This window comes from Poecilia reticulata, chromosome 18, assembly GCF_904066995.2.
Source record: "Poecilia reticulata chromosome 18, P_reticulata-male-v2, whole genome shotgun sequence".
NCBI classification, from domain to species: Eukaryota; Metazoa; Chordata; class Actinopteri; order Cyprinodontiformes; family Poeciliidae; genus Poecilia; species Poecilia reticulata.
In genome coordinates, this window is record NC_088847.1 from 15,091,464 (window position 1) to 15,116,725 (window position 25,262).

Here is a 25,262-nt window from a genome sequence, read left to right on the forward strand (position 1 = left end):
AGGAAAAAAGGCAGCTTTTCAAATGACTTTTTGTACTGGGTTGAGCCCTGCTAGCCCTACCTATTAGGTTTTACAAAGCAGCTTGAAAGCAAAACCAGCGCTGGAGCTGGAGCCAGTTCATAACTGATTCTTTGGAGGAAAAAAACTAAAAATAAGACTGGTTTTGTTTTCCACAGTCAGGGAGCCACCTGGTCCCTATTATTACATCATTTTAGACATTTCTGCCAGTACACATTTGGTCCTCCCTCTGCTATATTTAGAATTGCATTAATTTCTGTGTTTTCTGAAGGATGGCATTGCATTTTTGTGCCCCTTTATGCAGCTGGCATATATAATAAAATCCTAACTGGTCCACATCTGTTCTAATTTTCCTAGTCTGGTTTATAAATGTTGCTTTATTAATGGAAATGCATAAACGGTAGCCAAGTGGTATTGAAAGTCCTGATCAACTTTGTTTATTAACAAATCTGAAACAAATCAGCTACGGGCACTGTTTCAATTCATAAGCAGCATCTGGTGACGGCACGGAAAGGCAGGACAAGAGTTTGAAAACGAGTCCACGCACAGTTACACAGGCCATTCCAAGCAGGGTTTTTAAACTGCAGCTGGTGATATTAAAACACCTGGCAATATCTATAAATGGAGCTGGACTGAGGAATTCTACTCCCTGTTTTAAGCAGAGTTTATAAATAGCAGCTGGTGATACAAAAAAACATGCTCATGTCTTATAAATGGAACTGCAAACTGGAATTTTACTAGCTGGATTTATAAACATGCAGCTGATGATGCCGGAAGATGGGTTTCTAAACAGCTTTGATATTTTAGCATCTTAAGGCTTAAACATGGCACTGACTAAAGACTTCAAATTTGATCACAATATATTCTGGTATTTATTGTGATTGCACTGCAAAAACTGAAATCTTAGTAAGATTTAAGATCTTAAATTAAGGAGATTTTTCTTGTTTTCTTTGAGACAAGAAAGAAAAGTTCGATTTTCATCATTTTTTAGCATCTCTATTTGGCATCTTGTATAAAAGAGATGCCAAAAAATGGTGAAAATCGAACTTTGTTGAGTTTTCACAAATCAAAAAAAATGTTTCACAAATCACAAACATGATTCGAAATATTCAGCTTGCAGAGGAGAATAATCCAGTCCAAGTTTCAAGTGTCTAGATGTAGTAGCTTTTAAACTAGAGTTGATTAAAGATGCGGAAGGTAGTGAAAAATTAAGTGGAATCGCCTTTTTGCTATTGGAAGCTGGAGTTAAGCGAATGAGAGCTGAGTCCATCATTGATGTGATCTCCTGGAACGTAAGAGGTCTTAGAACATTGATCAAACTCAAGAAAGTAATGAATAGACTTAAACAATACCAGCCAAAAGTGTTTTTTATTCAAGAAACACATCTATTTACAAATGAAATTACAAGACTAAGAAAAAGATGGCCAGGTCAAGTATTTTCAAGCTCATTTTCTCCACATGCTAGGGAGGTGGCAATTTTGATTTATAAATCTTTGCCTATCTGTTTAAAAACAAGTTATTACTGATCCTGTTGGGAGATTCATAATAATCCATAGCTCACTGATGAACCAAAACTTTATTTTGGTTAACCTGTACGGTCCTAATATAGACGACCCTGAATTTTACAATAATTTGTTTCTTTCCATTACAGCGTTCCATGGTGATGTTATCTTTGGTGGAGACTTTAACTGTACTTTAGATCCTAATCTTGACCGATCATCAGGATTAGATTTATCCCACTCTAAAAGTAGACGGGTTATACAACATTTTATGTCTGAACTAAATTTAAAAGATATTTGGAGAATTCAGAATCCAACAAAGAAAGCATATTCTTGTCACTCAACTACCTATAATAGCTATATCCATATAGATTACTTCCTAATCTCAAACCCTTTGGTTGCCAGAATTAAAGGTTGTACCTATGAAAGCATATTAATCTCCGACCACTCACTATGCTTGCTTAAATTTTCACCCCTAATTGCATTTAGATGTAATTCTATGTGGCGATTAAAACCCCATTGGCTGCAAATGCCCAACTTTTTGAAATATATTGAGGAAAATATTGATGATCATTTCAGCCTTAATAAATCTGAGACTACAGCATCTATTAGATGGGAAGCCTTCAAGGCTTTTATATGGGGTCAAATGATAAGTTACACAAGAAATAAGACTAATAGAAACTCTATAAATATAACTCTATAAATATCCCCACACTTAGTGGGGATATCGGGATATCTATAGATATCCCGATATCTATAGATGAACCTTCAAATGCAGTAGATAAATTAAAATCAGGGAAAACACCCGGTCTAGATGGGATCCCTTTGGACCTTTATAAAATATTTAAAAACTGACTACTACAGCCCCTCTATAATATGCTTGCAGAAAGTTATACCCTTAAAGAATTACCTACTTCTCTACGAAATGCAATCATAACAGTACTTCCTAAAGCTGGAAAACCTCCCACCAGATGCGAATCTTTTCGACCAATCTCTCTTATAAATTCTGACGCCAAAATAATACCTCAAGTACTAGCACTTGGGCTTGAGAAATTTTTACCATCTCTTTCTGAACCTGATCGGAACGGATTCATAAAGGGGCAGCAGGCCCACCATGGTATCCGTCGTGTGCTGAATATAATCCATGCCAAATATGAACATCCCGATACAGCTTTACTTTCACTTGATGCAGAAAAAGCATTTGATAGAGTGGAACATAATTATCTATGCAATGTTTTATCTCAATTTGGCTTGGGTAGTTATTTCATAACCTGGATTAAAATAATTTATAATAAACCCACAACTTCAGTTATAACGAATAATATTATATCTGATTCATTTAATCTAGCTAGGGGTGTCCCCTCTCATCCCTCCTCTTTGTTCTGGCAATTGAATCATTGGCTATTGCCATAAGGAACAATCAAAACATACAGGGTTTCAGAATAAAAAGTATTGAATCTAAAATTGGACTATTTGCAGATGACATTATTTTAATGTTGTCTAATCTGAAGAGCTCAATCCCTCAACTACTTAAAACTATCACTGAGTTGGGTTATATTTCCGGTTATAAACTTAACGAAGCTAAATCTGCCATCCTATTTTTAAATCAGGCTGAAAGAAGCAATCCGCCAATTCACACTGCATTTCAAGTGCCAAAAGACAGCCTTAATTACTTGGGCATTAAAATTACTCAAAAAATAGATGACCTGGTTCGTACTAACTACACACCAGTGATTAATTCAATAACGGAATCATTTGATAGATGGTCTACCTTACCTATATCTATGATCGGCCGTATAAATATACTTAAAATGAATGTACTTCCTAAATTCCTATATCTTTTCCAGGCTATACCCCTTAATCCTCCTAATGGTTTTAATTTACTAAAATTTTAAAAATCCTTAACTTCATTTGGAACAAGAGACGAGCCAGATTACGTTTATCATTATTATACCTTCCATATGATAGAGGGGGGGCTGGGTGTGCCGAATTTCAAATGGTATTACTGGGCTGCTCAACTCTCTAGTGCATCCTGCTGGTTTTCACCAACTGTTCTGTCGTGGGTAAATATAGAAAATATAAACACCACTCCCTTGCCCCTAAACTTATATCTATACTCAAGGAAATACAAAGAGTTACTAAAAAACACTTCGAAAGCTATTAGTTAAAAACACTGTCCAAGTATGGTACGATGTACATATATTCAAAAATGAAAAACCAATATTATCCCAATTTTCCCCGATCTGGGGCAATACTGTATGTCATTTGAACCAGGCAGGAAAGATATGGGTTTTAAAACATGGCATGTTAAAGGCTTATGCAAAATCGCAGACTTATTTGATAAAGGGATTATGATCAGCTTTGAAGATTTGAAACAGAAATTCGACGTCCCAAATAAACATTTTTTATTTTTATTTTTGCAAATTAGAAGTTTTGTCTTGAGTATTCAAAAATCTCTAACATTACTTACTCTTACTTCTATAGAAGAACTGGCAACAAATTATCATTTGAAGATGTGCCTAATATCACGCTTCTATAATAGCATCAAAGAGAGCTTCCAGACATCCTCAGAACACAAAAGAAAGGCATGGTGTGAATATCTGAAATGTAATAGATCAGTAGAGGAATGGCAGAGGGCCTGTCTGAAGGCACAGACACAATCTATCAATACTCAATTTAAGTTAATCCAATACAAATGGTTGATGAGAACATATGTTTCCCCAACTTTACTAAATAAATTTAATTCCAACATTCCGGATACATGTGCTAAATGTGGAGATAGAGGCAATTTGATTCACTGTCTTTGGGAATGTCCTGAGATTCAGAATTTTTGCAAGGAGGTTTTGGAAAAAGTTATCGTCGGTACTAAACTTGATCCCTGTCCAAGGTTGTGTATACCAGGAATTTTTCCCACCCAAACTCAATTAAATAAGGTTGATTAAAAATCCATAATGTACTGTCTGGTGCAGGCCAAATATAGTATAGCCAGATCCTGGAAATCCATAACCAGACCCCAACTAAATACCTGGATGTCTACACTATTAAACTCTCTTGCCTTGGAGAAACTTACCTTTATGATTAAGGGTAAATATTGTATGTTCAGAAAGATTTGGGAAAAGTTTCTGCTATTCTTGGATGTATGAATGTTTAAGTTGTTCGTGGGTTTTTGTTGGGTTTGGTTTTAGTGTTTGGTTTTAATGTTTTGCACATTTTTTAGTTACATGTCTGTGTGTCCATTTTGAAATGTAAAAGACAAACAGATCTTTGGAAAAAAAAATTAGGAGGAGCACGACAGATGTAATATACTGTCAGTCAAGATAATCCACAGCAATAATTTCTAGCTTCACTCTTGGGCTGACAACCATGCTTGTCCTCGCAAGTACTGCAGGCGGAATATTTTGATTTATTGAGAGTTCGAATACCATAGATATCTTCCTCTCTTGCCCTTTTTTGAAGCACAGCAGTTAAAGTTTGATAATCGGGTCGCATATTTCCTGAGCAATCGTCCTCAGCCGAGGACGGTTGCTGTTTTGGAAGACTGGCCAAGTCTTCCAATAGGACAGCTCTTTCTTGGGTCTGGTCTTCCAATGCTGCTCTTGTCACGGCAGAGGTTGAGGCCTCCTTTGCACCGCAAATTTCCCCAGCAAGGGACAGATCTGGCTGAAAATTCTTTTCAGACTGAGCCGTCCGATATGAGCCTTCAGACACAGCTGTCTGAAATGAGTTTTCAGACCGATCTGAGTGATCGATCTGAAAACCCCCACAGAGGCCCGACTCACCGCAAACTTTCCCAGCCGGGTGCGTTTGCTGAGAGTTTTCAGACCCATCTGGTTTTAAACTCCCGCAATGGCTTGATGGGCCACTGCAAACTTTCCCAGCCGGGGAAGTTTGCTGAGAGTTTTCAGACCGATTTGTCTTTAATCCCCCACAATGGCCTGATGGGACCTGTTCCATATGTAAAATCACTAAAACACAGAAATATATAAGTCAAAGAGTTCTTTGAATATAACCTCCTGTTTTGAGATCCAAGCATTCATAACCTCAGATGTTCTTTGATCTATGTCATAGATGATGAGGTCATAGCTACAATGAGCTGACTGTAGTTCTGGGGGAATGTCTTGCTTCTGGTGGTTGCTATGGAAACGGTCAAATCAGTTCTGCATGACTGAAACTATTAACCCTTTGCAACTGCATCACTTAATCCTTTGAGGTGCCATGACAGACTTCAGAAGGGTATATTTCAGGGTGCTAGGGATCAAAACAGGGATTTTAATGGTTAAATTCTTAAACACTATTATCTACTTGAGTGTCAATGCACTAGCAAGGTTAATAACTTGCACATTTTCTTTAATCTCAAATGAATGATTCATGTACTTTTTTATATATTAAATGGAGTATTGTGCAAAAGTTTGCTAAAAATCAGGGTTATGGCGTCTTGACGCCAGTTATGGCGTCTTGCTGAGCGGTTGCTGGGATCTGAGCTCCGACCAACACATTCTTTCTTTGGATATTTACACCACTACTAAGTTATTTTTTGTAAGAATATAAGTTAAAGACTCAATTCAATATTCCAAGATGCCGATTAAAAACAAGTTAAAAGTGAAAACAACCACCAAAGAGGGAGCCGAAGATGACGCTAGCAGCGAAGTGGAAACCAAGCACATGGAGGGGGCTAGCGCTAGCTCACAGGTTTCTGAAACAAACCTCATGGAAGCAAGAAATTAACCCTCTGATGCATAACTGGGTCCTTTTTGACCCGGTGAGGTCATCTTTTTGCAATATCTTTGTAATGAAAAGTTTTCATCACTTCATATTCCAGGTATTCCTCAAGAAACATACTGATATCATGCAATTCAAATTTTTTATTTACCTTTTATACATTTTAAGAAATGGCATGTTTTATGTTACTACCCCATCCTTCCGTGAGTGGGTTCAAAATGACCCGCATTCATTTCCTATGGAATTTAATGGGAATCTTTGTTTCTTACCAACTGTGACTGTCAGGAAAACATTTTTTTGTGAACCAAACACACTAAGACCTAAGTGTCACCCCTGAATAATATTATTTTCCACAGCAAGAACTCTTACATACAAGTATTATCTTTATTTTTTATCTCACAAATGTATTTTTGTGTGTCAATCATGAGTACTGTGACAGCGTTATTGTCACGAATCAACATATTGGCCTTCTTCAAAGTTAGCCAACACTAGTTATCTAACCAACCAGCTAACATTACCACCTATACTTTATTGTGCATGTGTATTATTTGTGTGTGTCTGACACCTTGGATGAGAAAACCAAGAGAGAGAGAATGTGTTGAATGACATGCAAAACCTGTTGATCAATGTGTTCAATGTTCTTTCTTTTATCATTTCAATAAATAAAATAAAAATTCATAGCTATAAAAATAAATGCATAAATAAATGAGCCAGAAAAGTACAGAGGGCCTTCTTTGGGACGGGGAGGATGTCCTGCCCCAAGTGGAGGAGTTCAAGTATCTCAGGAACTTGTTCAATTAGGGAAAAATGGAGCAGGAGATCGACAGGCAGATTGGTGCAGTGTCTGGAGTGAAGAGGGCGCTGTACCGATCTGACGTGATGAAGAGAGAGCTGAGCCAAAAAGCAAAGCTCTTGATTTACTGGTTGATCTAAGATCCTATCCTCATCTATGTTCATGAGCGTTGGGTCATGACCAAAAGAACCAGGTCACATTTACAAGCGGCCAAAATTAGTTTTCCCTGTCCGGTGTCTGGGCTCTTCCTTAGAGATAGGGTGAGAAGGACAGATATCCAGGAGGGACTAGAGTGGAGCCACTGCTCCTTCATGTCGAGAGGAGCCAGTTGAAGTGGCACAGGCATCTGGTCAGGATGCCTCCTGGACGCCTCTCTGGTGAGGTGTTCAGAGCATGTCCCACCGGGAGGAGGGGAAGACCCAGGACACACTGACAATGTTTCTCAGCTGTTCTAGGAAAGCCATAGGTTCCCCCAGAGCAGCTGGAACAAGTGGCTGGGGAGAGCGAACTCTGAGCCTCCTTACTTAGGCTGCTGACCCCCGTGACCCGACCCCGGATAAACAGAGGATGGATGGATGCAGGGGTAGAGCGCTCCAGGCGCCCCGCCACGAGTGATCATCATAAAATCCCTAAACTACCAAGTCAAGATGAGAGTGATGACAGCAGCCTGTCTGAAAGGAAAGGTGATGTACAATGGCTGCCATGTGACGTTCTTCCCTGACCTGTCCGCGGAGGTGGTAAAACAACGGAAACAATACGACCGAGTGAAACCTTAAGCTGAATATAAATTTTCATAAATTTTATAAATTTATTCCCAGCAAAGATGAGGATCTTCCACCGTGGGAATCGTTTCCTCTTTCATACTCCGATGGAGGTGGAGGAATTTATATGGAAAATAGGACAACAAACTGACGGGTAACCACACTAACACGCTAAATGGCGTTAGCAAGGTTTGATAATAATTAACATTACATTTGATCAGTGTTTCTGGATAATGTACATCTCGACTAAGTTTCCCTGTCACAGCGGTGGGGCGTAATTTCTTAATAGCATGATCGGGGTTCATAGTTTAAAATTGTGGTGTGAGTTGACTAAGTGGACGTTTTCTCTGCTCCTGTTGTTTTTCTAGGATCAGTAGCATAACCAAGTCACAGAATAGAGGGGAAGTGGAGTCGGAGATCTCCACTGGTGGGGAATCTCAAGAAAGTTTTTTATGTTTGTAAATGTTTAGTGTTCTCAAGGTGTAATGTTCTGCAAGTTGCAAAATGCAAGTTCCTACAGCTGAGACAAAAAAACTAAAGAACTGATATATGGACATTAGTATCACTTATTCCCATATATCCCTACAAGGTATTTTGATTGTTTTTATTTTTATTTATTTTTCTGGTTCTACCTTCTGATTAAAGGGCACTCTGTGCTTTGTGCACTTAGAACTAGTTCGGTGAAGAAGGAAAAAAAAAACCTTTTCCCAATTTGTTGCATCTTTCATACATTAGGGTATAGTAATTCTCTGCCTATAGTTTAGTCCTCACCACTTAGCAGTCAGAGCAAGCTCTTGAGTTGAAGAGAGATGCTGAGAAAATGGAGCTTGAGAAAGGGAGGTGAGGGTGCCAGCGAGGCTGTTAGGAGCTCATGCTGAAAATATTGAATCCAAGGAGAACGTCGGAGTCAAAAGAGAAAATGGGTATTGCAACATAGCGCAGAGTGAAAGTGTTTAAAAGTGGACTGGAAACAGACGTGGAAGCTTTTAGTACTCTGCCATTATTTTAAAGAGCAGACTTTTAAATAACAGACAACAAACCACCCTCCTACATGCGCCCGCCGGTCGGCGTCCTTCTCTAGGTGTGTGTTGCGACGCATGGGGGAATGCAAGGGTGGCCTCGCTGCGTCGGCTCTGCTGTATTGAGCACGTCCGTGGCGGCGCGTATCACCGGCTCTCTCAGGCTTCTTTTCTTAGAGCTGCCGAGGAATCGCCTAGCCTATCGATCCACTCGCATGTAAACACAGTATCTTCGGTCTCTGGCTCAAGGTATGTATACACAGGAGATACTCGGAGGGGGTTGGGGGTGGGAGAGAGGAGACGGCGTATACTACACAGCGTGTTCATCCTCTTCTATTTTTGTACACAGCTTCTGTGATTTAACAGCTCTCCTGATAGCTTCTGGTAAAGTGCTGTATAGGAGAGAAAAAATATCCACCGGTCAGCTTGGTTTCACTGTGAAAACATTTGTCCTGAATTCTCCACACGAATAGAGTCGATAAAACCTTCTCATCAGTGTTAATAATGCATGTGACTTCAGGTAAAGTGGGCTTTAATATCACATCATACATGTTTTTTTATAACGTTATTGTCCTTGTCTGATAGTGTTAAGCCATTGCTTGAAGAAACAGTAGGCTTCGAGAGAAAATGGCTGCAGCAGCAGTTCAAATGTCACCCACATGGGATTTTGTGCCTCCTCTTGTCGTTGCTGAGCTCGGCGGTAGCTGTATGAGTAAAACAAAATCAAGAGCGGCGCTGAAGGGAACGTAAGTGGTTTAAAGGTGACTAAGAAGAATATCCTGTCCCCTTTTGGTGCTTTAAAATCGTCCATGATCTTAAAGTACGTCACATCTGTATCGTGTTCTAAAAAATAAAATAAAATAAAATAAAGTAGTAGTATTTGGAGACTCGTACAATAGAAGGAACCAAATGCTAATTGGTATTCAGGCCAGTGCTGTCACAGCTTCCCACTTGGTTTCTTTGCCACGCGCAGATTCTTCTCCGTTGCCACAGCACCAGGCCCCGGTGAGAGTTCCTCCGACGTCAGCAGCGAACCTGTCCGCTTTCAGAAGCCCTACTAAATCCACATGTCCAACAGCACCAGGCGGTTAAATTGGAGTCTTTTAAGCCTGTCCTCACTTCTATTTTCAGCCACCTTTTTTCTTTGCCTTTCAGGCCTTTTTTGTTCGCATTTAAGGGCTGGCATGGCTCAGGCACAAATGTTCCGCATGCTTTCACTGTCGGGTAATCGGATCCCACTTTTAATGAAAAAGGAGTGCAATTATGTTCGCATCATGAGTTATAGGGCTGTCACCTGGTAGCATTGTCTCATCGCTTCCTATCTTAGCAGGTTAATGTATATTCCATTATTTCAGATTGTTTACCTCTTCAGGTATCATTTGCTTTGACAGGTTGTTCACAATGTTTTCGCAGAGGCTGTCAGCCAATGTGTACATTTGTGGATTTAGTGAGCAATTTAAAAAAATAAAATAAAAGACAGCAATTCAGCCGGGACTGAAACATTGTCTATTTAATTATACTAGAAATGTTACTGTGCTGGTGTTTCTGCACACCAAGTCACAATATGCTTATAGAACGAATTGGAGAGAAATAAACTGACTTTTGTTAATTAATCCAATCCAACTCTGACTTTGCACCGCAAATTAATTATGCTTACAGCTCTGATATTAAAGATGTGCAAAAGTCCTTGAGATATTGTAAATTCATCTTGTATTGCAACAAGATACGGTGGACCCCAAACAGCAACAATCTGCGATTAGCTGAAAACGATATGTATTTGAGATCCCTTCTAAAAAATGCTTCTACCAATTTTAATAGTTTAGCCACCATATTTACTTTGCTGTGCATTTAAACGCACAATGGAAACCATTTTTGCGCTATCGCAGAACCTACCAGTCTTCTGTTTCCACTCTTGGTGGTAAAGCCAATCAGTAGCATGGAAAATAATTTTACACTCCTGGATTGGCTTCTCTCCAAATGCCAGCCAATAGCGTGTCAGGTGACATTGCTCCTGCCCAAGCCACATTTACTTTCCAATATTTAAGACATGATGTACGATCTCCTATAACTTTACATCAGCTCACAGCCAGATGGACCTTTGACCATTCTTCTTGGTGAAATCTCTCCAGATTTTCAAAAATCCTAGACTAATTTCATCTTCGTTACAGTTTTCTTCACAGGATTTTGACACGATTTATCCGAGGACTGCGAACCCCATGGCGAAAGATTGCTCTACTGTTTGCTAAGCCATTACTGTGTTTATTTAGCCATATGTTTGGGGACATTATCCTCCTGAAAGACCTACTGATATTTTCAGTTTTCTGGCAGAGGCCACAAAATTTTCATTTTATTTCAAAAAGAATATCTTGGTAATACAAAAATTCATAACGACAAGTGCAATATTCACAGCATGCCTAGCTGAAATGCTTGTCACTGAATAGACCCGTCTTTGAATCATGTGATCAAAGCGCTCAATTTCAGTGAAATTCCCACTAGAGCTGAGCAGGTGGTAGGAGATAAAGTGTTTTTTCTGGTGTCTCACACAGTCGGTTGGCACAAAGCCAGAATCTAATGGTTGTAATGAGGACTTGGTGAGCCCAAGTTCTGACTCGATTCCTGCAAGTTCTCTTATGGCGCATTCACACCAAATGCGTTACGCGCTTCAAAAACGCGTCTGACCTTTCTTCAAGTTCGATGCGTGTGCACTTTGAATGCAGACGCTTGAAGGTGCGTTCGCACCGAATGTGTTTTGAGCGCCTGGTTTACTTTCAGAGTCTATGTGGAGGCGCGCCAATAGCCCGTCAGACTCGTCAGAATTGCTCTAGCCGTTGTTTCCCGTTGCTGGCCTAATTGCCGGAATCTGCGCTGCAATCTACACTTTTGACGTGTCAAACGCTTCAAATTGCGCCGTGCTAAACTCTCGAAATGCACCGCGACGGGTCCTCAATGAGCCTCCACATACACTTTGAATGTAAACCAGATGCGCAAAACAAATTTGGTGTGAACGCACCATAGACTGAGCTTGTGACTGTTATAAGCTTGAGTTTTCCTCCAGTTGTTTGTCCTGGTTGCAGTTGTTGTTTTGACTGTAAATATCGGCACGTTCAAGTCAATTTGTTACATCCTGACTCAACAAGTTGAACACAACCATTACAAGCATGTTTTCTTGTGTTTCCCATATTGACGAGAGGCTTGCTGAAATGTCACTTTGTGTTTACACTCCAAGTCAGACAGGAGGTCGTCACATGTCTCTAATCAAATAATCCAAAATTAATGGCTACATCTCATTGATTTCTTAGTAACATGCGTCGATGATAACGTGTCCTTGGCGTGTTTTTCTTCTGACTGCATTTTGTCCAGGTAAAACGGGTTTTGAAAGAGATGTCGACTTCACAGATATGTGTATGAATACTAATGTTTCCATATCAGACAAAAAGATTTTTAAAACAATCTTGAGATAAAAAAAAAAGTAACTTTATGAAGATTACAGATTCCTCTTAAGTGGTTGCATTTGTACTTTATGTTTGCTTCAAATGTTTCTATTCTCACCGTCCCCTCTCGTGTCCTTGGATAAGCTACTGAATCCCACTGAGGCCCCTCACAGTGTTTTCCTTGCCTAAGATAAGCATATTTTAAATGAACACAAGATAATGTGCATATGAGAATGATGGAGACAAAAGTGACAAACGCACAGTAATTGCTGCAGCTCTCCCTCTCCCTCCGACTTTGTCTTTTTCCTCTCTCGCTGTCTCAGTTAGCACACTTTTCAGTGTGAAGAGGCTAATAAGCTCACCATTCTGCACTTAACGCACCTGAAAATAGCACGCTTGTGTTTGTGCGCAGCCTCTCGCAGTCCTTTAAAAATACCGCCCTATATTTGGAGAGCGCTGTTTGGCAACACGCGAGGCGCCCAGTCGCAACAACGCCGCATTGTTAATTTGTCTGACCTTTTGTTTTGTCTAGCTGCGGAGTGGGAGGCTGCCGACTTGAAGAAGGTGGAGGAAGCCTACGAGACAGTCAACATGGAAATAAGGTAAGGGAAAATGAAGAATTAGAGGGGGAGGCTAGCTTCTGTTGTCACATAGTTACGGCTGAATATTGAACACTTTGCACTTTGCGTGGATGATGCATTTACTTCTCACTTAGCTACTGTAAGCAAATTGGAAAGACATCCACCCAGGACTTAAAATAGATTCCATCCTTTTGTTCTATAGGAGTGTGGAAAAGCTGCACAGTAATGAATTTGTACTGTGTGATACCTAAGGCTAATTTTAATGAAGAAAAACAAACTATTTGTTGCCTACTGTGCTCTGCGGGGCAGGCCTTTTCTCGACTTATTTTCGGCAGCCTCTGTTTCAGCTATCACGGATTCTTAGTGGCACATTTAAAGACGATCATGGCTCAAATTAGCATTGAGAACTCTTGTCATATTTTTAGTTTTGAGTTTTTCTAGCAGAAAACATTTCATCTCCAGTTCTAGTATCACCCGGAGGAACTAAAAAAATGTCACAAAACCTGGTTAAATACCAGGCTTTTATGCAAGAACTGAAACCGTGATTATCTTTTTCACCTTTAATTTGACCTGCATACTTTATACTTTTCCCAAAACACACATCTTAGAGGGAGAAAACAATAAAAATGCTGCAATAAGCAGCTTCCATAAGTGTTTGTTGAAGCACCTTTTGATTCAGTTTAAGCTTCCAGTCAAATTCAATTAGCATGCCACATCTTGACTTGCCAGTTTTCGCCCACTTTACTTCACAGAACTTTTCCCAAATATGCTACATTTTGAGGACATCTCTTGTCAAGAGCCTTCTTCAAGTGACCCTTCACATTTGCTGCCAGATTAAGTTCTTAACTCTCCCTAGGCCTTTGTAAAACTTTGATTTTCCCGTCCTGAAGTCATTCTTTTGCAAAGTTTGATCGATGCTTTAAACTGCTGTGATGTCGAACGACAAAATTCCCCTCCGTCTTCAGCTTTCTAGCAGACACATGAAGGTTCTTGGTCAACACCGACTTGCGATTAATAGAACTACTCAGAATTGCAGGTGGGAAAGTCTGGAAGTTATTTCCTGTTAGCTTTGAATTATTTATACTGGTTTCATTTTCTTTCCACCACAACAAGCAGTGTTGACGGTTGGTGTGGTGTGTTCACAACTTTGGAAAAAGTTCCAGGTAGATTTTATTTTTTAATTTTTTTTATTTTTTTGCAAGTCTTAAAATCACCCTTCAAATTTTGAGAGCAGCTGCATTGAACTGATTATTTTCAAAACCCTCATTTTTATTTCACTTGGTGATTTGTCTTCTCCTGTAGAAGAATGGTAAAGAGATCATTTTTTACAACTGCATGCACAGTCATGCAACAGAAAGGCAGCAAAACCTTGTTCCCTTCCAAAGCAACATAAAACATGCAGACATTCGGAGGTTTATCCCTGTTACATTCCCACTGCGAGATGTTTCCACAAAGCCCAACAGCAATGGCTGGTTAAGTAATTTCCGAGGCCCTTTGGGCTTGCAAACGGTTCATTACCATTAAAGAAGAGAGCGCCAAGTACAGTGATGGCAATTACCAAAAGGTCAAGATGTTTCCACAATAAACAAAGGTCTGTATAAGGCAAAAGAGGAAATAATAGCCTGATTCATATTGTTGGTCTATTTTGCTCTAGTCTCTCTTGTTCAGACTACTGTCTGCTATGTCCATGTACTGTATATTAATTGTAATAGCACTGGTGTTAAAATAACAAATATCAAATACAAAAGTCAGTTTTTTTTTTGATTGAATATCAATATACAAAAACACCCAACAGATTCCATTCTGTTATACCTAATAAAGTAAAGAAACGCTAAGCACAATCCACCCAGACCCAGTTTAGCAATAACGTGATATTAATCTCTTAACATCATTGTGCAGAAACTCCGAGACACTTGGTTGCTTCTCCAAGTCATTGCTGAAGTCTTCCCGTCTTGACATGGTGTTAACGCACAGCTTTGCGCTTCAGATGGCATCCTGCCTACATCTTTGCTGTACGATCAGTCAGTCAGTTACCAGCATCTGGCTAATTTATCTTTTAGTTTCAAAGTCTCGTTCAAGTAGCAAAGGCGTACTTTGTTTTTCACACGTTCTTTCCTTTCCTGGTTCGTCTTTGTTCATAAATAAAGATGGTTAGACTCGCGTATGCTCCCTGGTAAGTCCCATATTATTTCTACAATGTCCCGTCACATTAAACCTTCAAACTAATTGCAGGTGTTCTCTTTTCACCATGACTGTGAATTCAAAGTACTCGCTCCGTCTCTCCCTCCCTCTCTCCCTTTGTCTCTCTCATGCTGTGAAGGGAAATTTACTCATAAAATGATTCAGTGCATGAATGTCACGACCTGTGCCCTTACTGCGTATCACATGCACATAGGGTTACGCAACCTCCATTGCTTCTTTGACCCCGATTCATCCCCCAACACTACCTTACCTTATCCAGAATCACCTTCGTCAGACATTTGTTAACCCCGTTCACATGTACGCGTTATGAATATTTAAATGAGGGCTCTTGCACCGCTAGAGATACGGCTCACTTGCCTTACCTGTCATTAGTGAAGAAGAGCAGTCCTCACCGGCTCAAATAATAGCAGACAACGCATAGAAATGGGACTTTAAGGGGCTACCTCATCAAACACTATGCGAGAAAACGGTTACTAAAACAGGAAGGAGAAATGACGCCTCTCCGCCAGCACAATTCAAAGGCATCCAACAGTTTTTAAACCAACCTTTAAACATTCTTTGTTGTGCTGTGCATTTTTGCTACTGAAAGTATTTCATTAATTGGGTTTGGACTTATTGTTAAACATATCTCCCGAAAGCATGGCTTCTTTAAGCAGCCCTGCTTAAATGTGTTTAAAAATATATATTCGTAGTTGAATCGTAAGTAAAGGGAAGTAAACTTTGTGATTTTGTTCTCACAGTGATCTTCAGAAGAAGCTGGAAATAGACTACGGGACAGATTGGGAGTATTTGTTTCTGAACGGCCAGTGCTACAAGCTGAAAGTGTACGAGTAAGTACAGACTTTCTTTTATCACTAGGGGTTTTTATCTGTGGCCCGGCTTTGGTGCTGACAATATTTCTGAATAACAGGTTACATGTAAAATATTCAACCTCGGAAATTCAATTCAGTTCTGTTTGTTTATGTGCCGCCAATTCACAACAAAAGTTGTCTCAAGGCCCTTCACAAAAGACAACGGTAAGGTTTATGTGCTATAACCTCACAAAGCAATTATGAACGTATTGGGAGAAGTTGCTTGAAACTGATTTGAGGACTATGTTTTAAGAATGGAAATCATCAAAAAGCATTAAACAGTTAAATAACCACAACTCCTTTATAGGTCATTGTTGGGACTATCGTCGTCTGTGTTCAGACTGATTTGTTTTAGCAGCCACTCTGCAATCGGCTATATTATTTGCAGCTTCTAAATAGTAATATTCTAAGAATTATATGAAATGGACTTATTTAGTTTCTGCACAAAGTCTTGCTTAGTTTTTTCATTACCTGAATTTGGTGTGTGATTGTGAGCAAACACAGGAAATAGTTGAACTTTTCTTTCAGCCGGCTGACCAGGAATGTGCCTGAAGTGGACAGAAGTGAGAAAATGCCTGTGTCGCTACAGTATAATATAAGATAGTAGCTTTTTACAAAGTGACATTCAAAAAACAGAACTGAAGCACCAATCTTTTTGACTTGACAGGCAGCCTGGTGCAACAAAAGACGATGAATTGCAATGACAGGTAGTTACTGCCGTTTACTCCAGAATGGAATAAATTACAACATTTGCAAATTTTCTATTAATGGTTTCTTCTTCTTTTTTTTTTCTTTTTTTTTTTTTACGTAATATTAGAATCTTCTTATTTATGGTAATGCTGATGACTCTTGGGTCCCTCCCAAAGAAGTCTGGCTTGGACCTCGTCGTCTTTGCAAGTTGGCATGCAGCTCACTGGACTGAGATGTGAGCGAGTTTGAAAGAATCAGCATGACAACCAGAGCCTGAAAGCTATCTTATTTTGTGCAGCTGTAAGAAATAAAAAGCCGTCTGTAACAAAAGGGAAGCGTCTCAATAAAGACCTCCCCATTTAAAGGTTGATAATCTCCAAGCTCCAAGTCACCCTGGAGAAGGCAAGCAGCTAAATCAACTAAATTTAATCAACAGAATGAGCTTCTTTTACTCTCTCCCGCTGCATCCCTGTGGCCCCTGCTGGGGTAGAATCTGTTCTCCTCAGGATCGCTTGCCAGCTGGAGTTTTAGAAGCCTGTGGGTGGTTGCAGTTTAAAAGGAAAATTATCTGAGATCTGCACTATTCTGTCTGCACAGCAAATACATGTTCCAGGCATCTGTGGTTTCCCCCGTGCGCCGATACGCCAAAGTGATTCGTTTGCTCAGTTTGTCGTTTTATAGGGTAGAATCTGAAAAGCACGGGCGCAGTTCTTACATGTGAGCATTAAACGGGTTTGTCTGAATGTTTTTTAATAAAGACGGTAATAAAAATGTGGTAGGTTCAAGAGTGTGGCTGTTTTGAAATGGCTGTTTCTGCCAATTTAGCTGTAAAAACATAACAGTAAGTAAATATACGTCTAACCGTGTGTTTTCTACTGGGAAAAAAAAGAGTGGTGGGATTAACACCCATTTATTAAAATTGGGAATCATACTGTACTTGAAATGTACAAGAGGGATTACTTTTTCTTTCGTTTTAAGTCAGCGTAGATCTATTTATTGATAAATAAAACAACTCTTCAAGCTCTGCTTTAATATTGTAAGACATAATCTTTAGCTAAAATACATGTGAAATAATTGCATTTTGGGAAGCTGAAATACTTAAGCACAATGCTACTTGATACGCTATTAGCTGGCGTTTACAAAGCACCTGGTCCAGAAGCGACATTTATTTCCCTTGACACTGATTGGCTGTACCCAGAATCGAAAATGTTTGCTTCGTAGGTAGTGTGAAGCAAACAATGGTTGTATGGAACATCCATCCACTCAGCCTCTGTTTCTTTTGGGTTCCATCTTTAAGCTAACCTGGTAAAAGCCAGCCCCTTTTTCTACGCTGCTTGATTCGTACAGACAGTCTGGACCATCAGATATTGAGAAACGATGGCGTCCTGGAGGAATAAACTCTATCGAAGTTTTAAATGTCAGAAAATCTCTAACATTTGGCTGTGATGTTTATAAAGCCAGTCTGATGCTATGAAGCTTACCAGAAAGCTTTGCTCACATCCACCACTGTCATTGCTAAGACTACCGGCAGACTTAAATGCTAACAGAGCAGAAAATCGGCGTCACCGTTCACAACTTCTCCTTCTGTTCGCCGATTGGCCCGACTGAAATTCTACCAGAGGAATCCACTTCAATGAGAAAAAACCCAGACGGAGCTGAAGTGAGATAAGAATTGAACAGGAAGAAGATCGTCAGGCTATCTACAGATCTTACCGCTGTAGAAAAATCTACTATAAATTATTTTTAGCTCCAAACTTACCGGTATGTATTTATACTTTAAAATATATCTGGAAAATGTCTTTTTACTCGTCCTGGTATCTAATATAGGAAAATTTTTGGAATTCTACTTTTGAAAATGTGGATCAATGTGGAGACTCCCTATACTAAGCTTTGTTAGCAAATGCATATAATGAACAGACATTGAAGAACATCGGAATCCTCCAGACTGAAGCTTGTAAAACTCCAGCTTCAAAATATATAAAGGTAACAGACTGAAAAGCAAACACAAATTTAGATGAACTTGTCAATACAAACTGTTTTCAGATCATGGTCCAAACCTGGAGAATCTTACAAGTCAGCTGACCTGTTTTTGTTGAGGTTTCTGGGTAAAAAAAAAAAAAAACTAAACGTTGAGTCATGCCATGAAATATTTTGGAACATTAATAAGGCAGTTTAATGTTCAGTCAGTGTTGCCTTAGTTGGACCTTTTGGTCATGCAATTTAGAGAAACATGCCGCTTTCCTCTTCCCACTTCTCCTTTCTACTGGCCTGCTGGCATCAGATGCCCTGTGGGGGTTTTTTTTTCTTCCTGCCTTTATAGAAGAAGCACAATAAACACCAATATCAAGTTTATGGAAGGTTTCTTGACCTACCAGCACACTCTCAGCAATGTACCGGTTCTCCTCATGTCTCCCCTGTGTCCTTGCTGTTTGCCTTGAACTGTGATCTTAAGAAGAAATGACATTGACAGACACTCAAACCCAAAGCTTTCTGTAGCTCTTCCTCCTGTACCAGAGAGCAGCAGAGTAGAAAAATAGAACAAAGTTCCAGGTTCAAGTTTCTTTGATCATTTTTGGTGTTAAACCATGTCAAATGTGATTATTGTCCTGTTCTGTTTGAGGATACTTGCTTTTGCCTTGCAATGAATGTTTTCACATGTTTGTCATTATTCAACCACAACCATCAATGTTTTCTTTATGTACTAAAGCAGAGGTTTCCAAACTGTGGGGGGCGCCGTGCCATTGCAGGGGGGAAGCCGTCTGGATGAAAAAAAACCAACAGAACAAAACATGAAAGTTGCATGCGCTGGGTTTTTACCTTAGAATGGCCAACTCTCTGTTATTCCTATGTCAATTTGATACAGTAGGAACTTCCGCACTTCCCATATCTGTGTCCTCTGTCACTTTTATCAGCATTTAAAACTGTTTAATCCGTTGTTAACATGTCGTAACCTGTTTTTCTGAGCCGCCTTTAAACGCAACATGAGCATTACGACGCTGGGTTTACACCTGTGCGGCAGTGAAGGAGACCTGCTGCTGCTGTGCAGAGCTGCGCAGGTGTGTTAGAATCATGGCAGCAAACCAGCAAAACGCAAATAACTTTTCACAGTTTTTCCCCCAAACTAACTTACTGAGTTGAGTAAAGCTGTTGGATGCAGGTAAAGTTAGCTAAAGGATGACTAGCTAGCTAATATCAATACAACACCTTAAGCTTGTTAACAAGTAGCTTGTAGGCTGCTGGTGTTGTTGTCTATGTTCAGCTACGATTCATTTTGCCCCCAAAAAAGTTGATTCCCCCAAAGTTGATTCCCCCCACCCTTTCTTCGTTTGGAGCCGGGGCTGAGTATAACAGGGAGTCTATAAGAATCCACCCCTCACCCCCTTCGCTCACACACATCGTTCAACCAGACAACTATTTGTAAGCCATAGGGGGGGGCCAGAAATAGTTTGGAAACCACTGGGGGGGCCCAGGAGAAAAAGTTTGGGAACCACTGTACTAAAGTACCATATAGCTGTGACATGGAAAGAAATGTATACATTGCGATTTTTTTATTGAGAAGCAGTTCAAGCTCAGTGAGCCTCTGTTGACGGCAATGGTCAAAGCTTTGCCGCACATTCTCAGTTGGATGTAAATCTGAACTTTGACTAGGTTATTCCAACATTTGATCAAAACGATTCCACTGCAGCTGTGGCTGAATGTTTAGGATTGTTGATAGATGAACCTCTCTAGAAGTCTTGAGTTTTTCAGATCCTTTGCCAGGTTTGTTTCACAGGCAGCATTTTGTACAAAAGCAAGAAAGTTACGTTTTGGTCTCGAATCAGAGGAGATCAAAACTTGACTTCTATAACATCTTATGGTAAACGGCGCTTATTGAGACAGAATACTTTTTTTTTTTTTACTCTTTCATAAAGGCTAAATTTGATGGGTATCCTACTGTTACTTGTCCCATCAGCAGATTCTGACACTTATACTGTGGATCTCTGCAGCTCCTCCAGTGTTACCATGGGCCTCCAGGCTGCTTCTCTGATCAATCCTCTCATTAATGGTCTCTATTGGCCTCCTGCCCAGTACAGGATTGATTTGAAACTTTTGCTGTTGGTGTTTCATGGTCCTATTTCCAGCACCTTAAACAAATCCACACTCCATCGAGAACCCTAAAAGGAAATAATCAAATGCTCCTTGCAGTTCCCGGATCCATATTAAAATGCAAAGGTGTTTGTGTATTTATTTTAGCTTCTGGAACAACCTGCCTGTCCACAGTAGATCTGTTCAGAGCACCATTTATTTCAAGAAACTCTTCAAGACCCACTTTCAGTCACTGGCTTTTAGCCCTAGTTAATATGAATAAGCCAATTTTGTTCTTGAACTTATGTTTTTATGTATTTTATAGACTTTCAATAGTCTGTTATCTTCTCTTTGCCATGTATATTGCTTGCTGTCAAGCACTTTGGTGCAGCCATTGTTGCTATAAAGTGGTGCATAAATAAAATCGAGATTGAAAGTCCCTGGCCTTTCAGTTTATGTGAATGACTGTGTCTTTGTAGGTTTGCATATGTACCTTAAATGTTCTCTTACCGACTGATGGATTGAGTATACTTTAATTCTTTTGTAAGAAATTTGTGAACATCACTTTTGTTATCCCTCCGCTCCATAACTATGCGCTATTTTTTAATATATCACATGAAATCCCAGTGAAGTACACTGAAGTTTGAGTTTGTGTTGTGAAATAAGGTGAAAAACTTCAAGTGGTTTATGAGCAGTTCCTTTGTCTTGTTCCATGTGACTTCTTCCAGCTGGGTCTTGGACATTTTAGTTGTTATGGTTTAAAATATTCTTACTTTTTTTAAAAAAAAGAGTGAGAAAGGAGAGAAAGAAACAGCCGTTTGTTGTTGAGCATTTTCAAATGAGATGATAAAGGCGGGATCTGAAGCGTAGTGGCATTTTCCACATTGCTTTCATATCAGTTTCTCAAAAGACCATAAACAAAATGAAGAAATGCTCGAATTATTCAATATCCTTTATTATGTACTTCTAAGCAACCTCTCTCCAGACTTTGTTTGCCTTTAGTTTTATACTATAAGCCCGATTAGGGGTTTAAATTTCACCTCCTCAGAAAAAAGTAAAATCACACAAAAAATAATTTCATTTTATCCAGAATGCTCTTCGGAGGGTTGATGATCCTTTATCACGAGTTGGGACTTAAAAACCTCAAGTTTCTGCCAGGGAATTGGAAATGAAAGGGACAATTCAGGCGACACAGCCTGGCTCAGCGTGAAGGGAGTCCACCCCATAATGAGGACTCAGAGTTCCCCCACCTACAGTGGAGTCTAATATTCCTCCTGTGGATCTGTTGACACTCCTCAAAGCAACTTAAATCGAAAGGGCTGTGATTTATGCAAGACTGTCAGGTCAGATTGACTCAGCCTCTGCTCTCATGTCATAAGAAAGTACAGCACTTCTGTGAGTCACGCCTGCCAGTGCGACTCAGCTTCGACAGAGACGAGAGAAGGATAACGGAGCACAAGTGACACTTCCAACTGTCTGCAGAACATCACATGGCCTTAAGAGCACCGGGTTCTTCCAGACACAGCCGGGAGGGACTGCTCTCAAATAGGCGCATGAGTCCTTAATGTGTTCGCTCGGAGAAACCTGGAAATACGAAGCCGTGTGCTGTAGATCTACTGAGAAGATTCTGCAGCAGCAAACCGCAAATGCTGAAAAGCAGCTGTGACTGGACTGTAAGGCTCTATAAATAGCTTTCAGTTGTTTAACATCAATTAACTGAAAGAAATGAATGTTAAGCGAGCCAAACAATAAATTTATGTTTTAAGCTTTCGAGGCTTAGTTTACATTTAAAGGCATGGGAATCAAATTTGTGACATACTGTACTTCTTTTAAGGGTAATAAATAGGAGTTATTATGATTAGCATAAATTATGAATGTGGTTCCCGGCGCTGTTAATAGGAGTGAGGTGACTTGCATCGAGGCGGCCCAGGCGATTGGACAGGAGCTCAAAGTTCCTTTACATCTAAAGCCATGGTTCTCAGATCTCCGAATAAATCTAACATTAAATAAAAACTAGCAACTATTAGTGGTAACCTGTTCACTAATTATCAACATGAGAATACAGAACAGGTTGGAGATCAGTTAGAAAAATATATATACATGCTGATTCCTAGTACTTCGGTTGTATGAAACCTTTACCTTTAAGATACATGAATGACCTGAATTTGACGTGCCTTAGTTGCTTTTGAAGTAAATCTGCTTTGTCGTATTACAAGCCCAATACTCACTTTCAATCTTGCTTCATTCACATCTTGTATTTATTTATGTTCCCTGATGGAAACAGTGAAACTGAGTAAAAATGGACCATTGAGGCAACAACCTCTTTTCATGTTTACGTATGTTTTTAGTTTCCTTATGCAAAATAACTTACTGCTTATGTTAAGAATAGCATCTGTGCTGCCATTTTGTCAACAGGGATCACTGAAATCGGAAGCAACAGAAGTTTCTTTCTACTTCCTTTCGTATCATGGATATGATATCCTTCTCATGATTAATAAACAACTGGGAATGCAGTTCACACTTCCTTCCACCATAAAATAAACTGATGGTTAAAGACGCGTTTCTTCATCTGAAGACGAGTCTTGTGATGTGCATTTCGTTGAGATACGTTAACTCCACTGTGTTTTTCTCATAGATAATAATGTTTAATATGGATGCCTTTTGTTTTTTTTCTGACTTGTGAAGTCAGATTTTGCCTGAATATAGATTCTCTCTTGGAACTGCAATTTGCCGAAACGTAATATTGTGTAAATTCCTGGTCGAACTGCAAATGTTGACTGTGTTTGTGAATAAAATGGTTTTGGTGAGAAACTTTTCACAGTCCTCTCAAAATGCAAACTCGTTACGGAGTTTTCCTGTTTTGGTCCCTGTCGGGGGGCTAAAGTGCCTGAATCGGTTCTCGTTGTCACAGTGGCGTGATGAAAATCCTATCATTTTGTTTTCACCCTCTTGTCGTCCACTCCTTGTTGTCACGACCTCCTGGATAACTTTTTACCACCATTTCCGTGCGAAACTCCTGTGTGATTGGTCAGAATTTCATGTGTGTTTCTTGATACGGAAACGCTCCCAATGCTCTGTACTGGGCCGATGCAGCAGGCCACCGACGTAGAAAGAAACCAGGACCCTTCTTACCGTTAGGCAATTGCGGTTTTCACACTGTCATCATGCAGCTAATTAATTTCCTTTAGTCTATAATTCACCTTTACTTACATGTGTGAAGACTATATGTTTAAGTAAAGGGATGTTTTTGTTTCTGGCTATCGCCATCGACTTCTCAAACATCACATGACAGCACAGTCTCTGTTATCCAGGTGCGTGTCGTGTTATGAACATCTCCATTTTAACAGTTTTTGTACATAGGACAAATGCCGCTTTGGCATTTTTACATGTATATGTCTAGCTAAATGTAAACAATGAAAGAATATTTATTGCTAAATGTAACACTTTTTTTCCCAAGGCTTTGTGTGTTCCCAGGTGTTAACGCAAGCACCAGGCATACTACACCGTCTCAGAACCCTCCTGCACCTCTTGCTTTCCTTCATTTTGTTTAGTTTTATTTCGACCACAGATAACAGGCCCAACAAAGCATTTTCTTCACCACTCTAGTATCTTACCGAAGGCACTGCAAGTACTGTTCGTCAAGGACGGAATATTTAAAAATGTTTGTGCTAATAGAGAGATGAAACACAATACCAAGGGGTGTAGAGCAAGGTCTGTAAACTGTTACTGATAAATTTATGTACACAAATTAAAGTTGTTTTATTTTTCATCCCATTTAACCTTTGTTTAACCTGACAGGGAAAATGAAGTTGAGTTTCTATTTACAAATGCGGCCAGTTCTTTGACACCCATTAAGGGGACAAACAGGTGTTTTGCTTAACCATAATTAGAATGTTGTTTAAATAATTGACTCTGATGCAGCCAATAATAATGCAGGTTGTTTCCTCCAGAGGAGGACCTCCTGGTGTCATCTATACCTTTTTCTATTTGGTCGCACTTAATCAGTTTTCAAAAGCAGACATGACGGAAAGTTTGCTTTAAAAATTTCACATGCTGTTGGAGATTATAGTTGTACTTTTTTTGCTTTAACTACATCATTCAGACAGTTTTGTTTTACATCACAAAAGGCATGCAAATGAACTGCGCTGCTTTCTCTTGAAAAGAAATAAGAAAATTAAGTTAGCGGGTAACTTAGAGGGATGTTTTGGAGATATTGAGTAATGATGTTTCCCTTTGTTCTGGGAACAAAAACAAAGCCGAAAGAAGAGGCGGTAATCGGGTTTGGAAACAGCGGTCCTCTTAATGTTTCCCAGAAACCCTGCTGAGGAGCACAGACAGCATATTTTCCTGCTGAATCACCGCCTCCCTCTCGCAATTGTGATTCAGTCCAGCTTTTGTCTGTCAGGACGCCGTTCACTTCCTGCAGCCAGCCAAACCCACATGAGATTCAACCCAGTCCTCTGCGGGGGCGGGCTTCTAATGGAGTGAAAACTTTAGCTGTAACCCTGTAGGACGGTGAGTCGGTTAACTTGTGCTCGACAAAATCCTTACTGTTATCACTGGTGGAGTTGCCGAACTTTGACTCTTCCTATGCACTCAAGTTCTTATAATTTCTAAGATTTTCCTCGGTTGA

General features: G+C 39.7%; 1 protein-coding gene across 3 annotated transcripts in view; it reads left to right on the forward strand.

The window, feature by feature from the left end:
* The window catches only part of LOC103480661 (glucosidase 2 subunit beta-like), a 149,799-nt gene that overhangs the window by 88,832 nt on the left and 35,705 nt on the right, over positions 1-25,262 (forward strand). For 2 of the 3 annotated variants that reach the window (XM_008435689.2, XM_008435690.3), the window contains 2 exons: positions 12,773-12,842; positions 15,764-15,853. In XM_008435689.2, coding sequence (XP_008433911.1) covers positions 12,773-12,842; positions 15,764-15,853 — 160 coding nt within the window. Of the gene's footprint in view, positions 1-12,772; positions 12,843-15,763; positions 15,854-16,541; positions 16,582-16,691; positions 17,589-25,262 lie in introns of those variants that run through there. The other variant, XM_081599060.1, reaches the window with a different exon arrangement.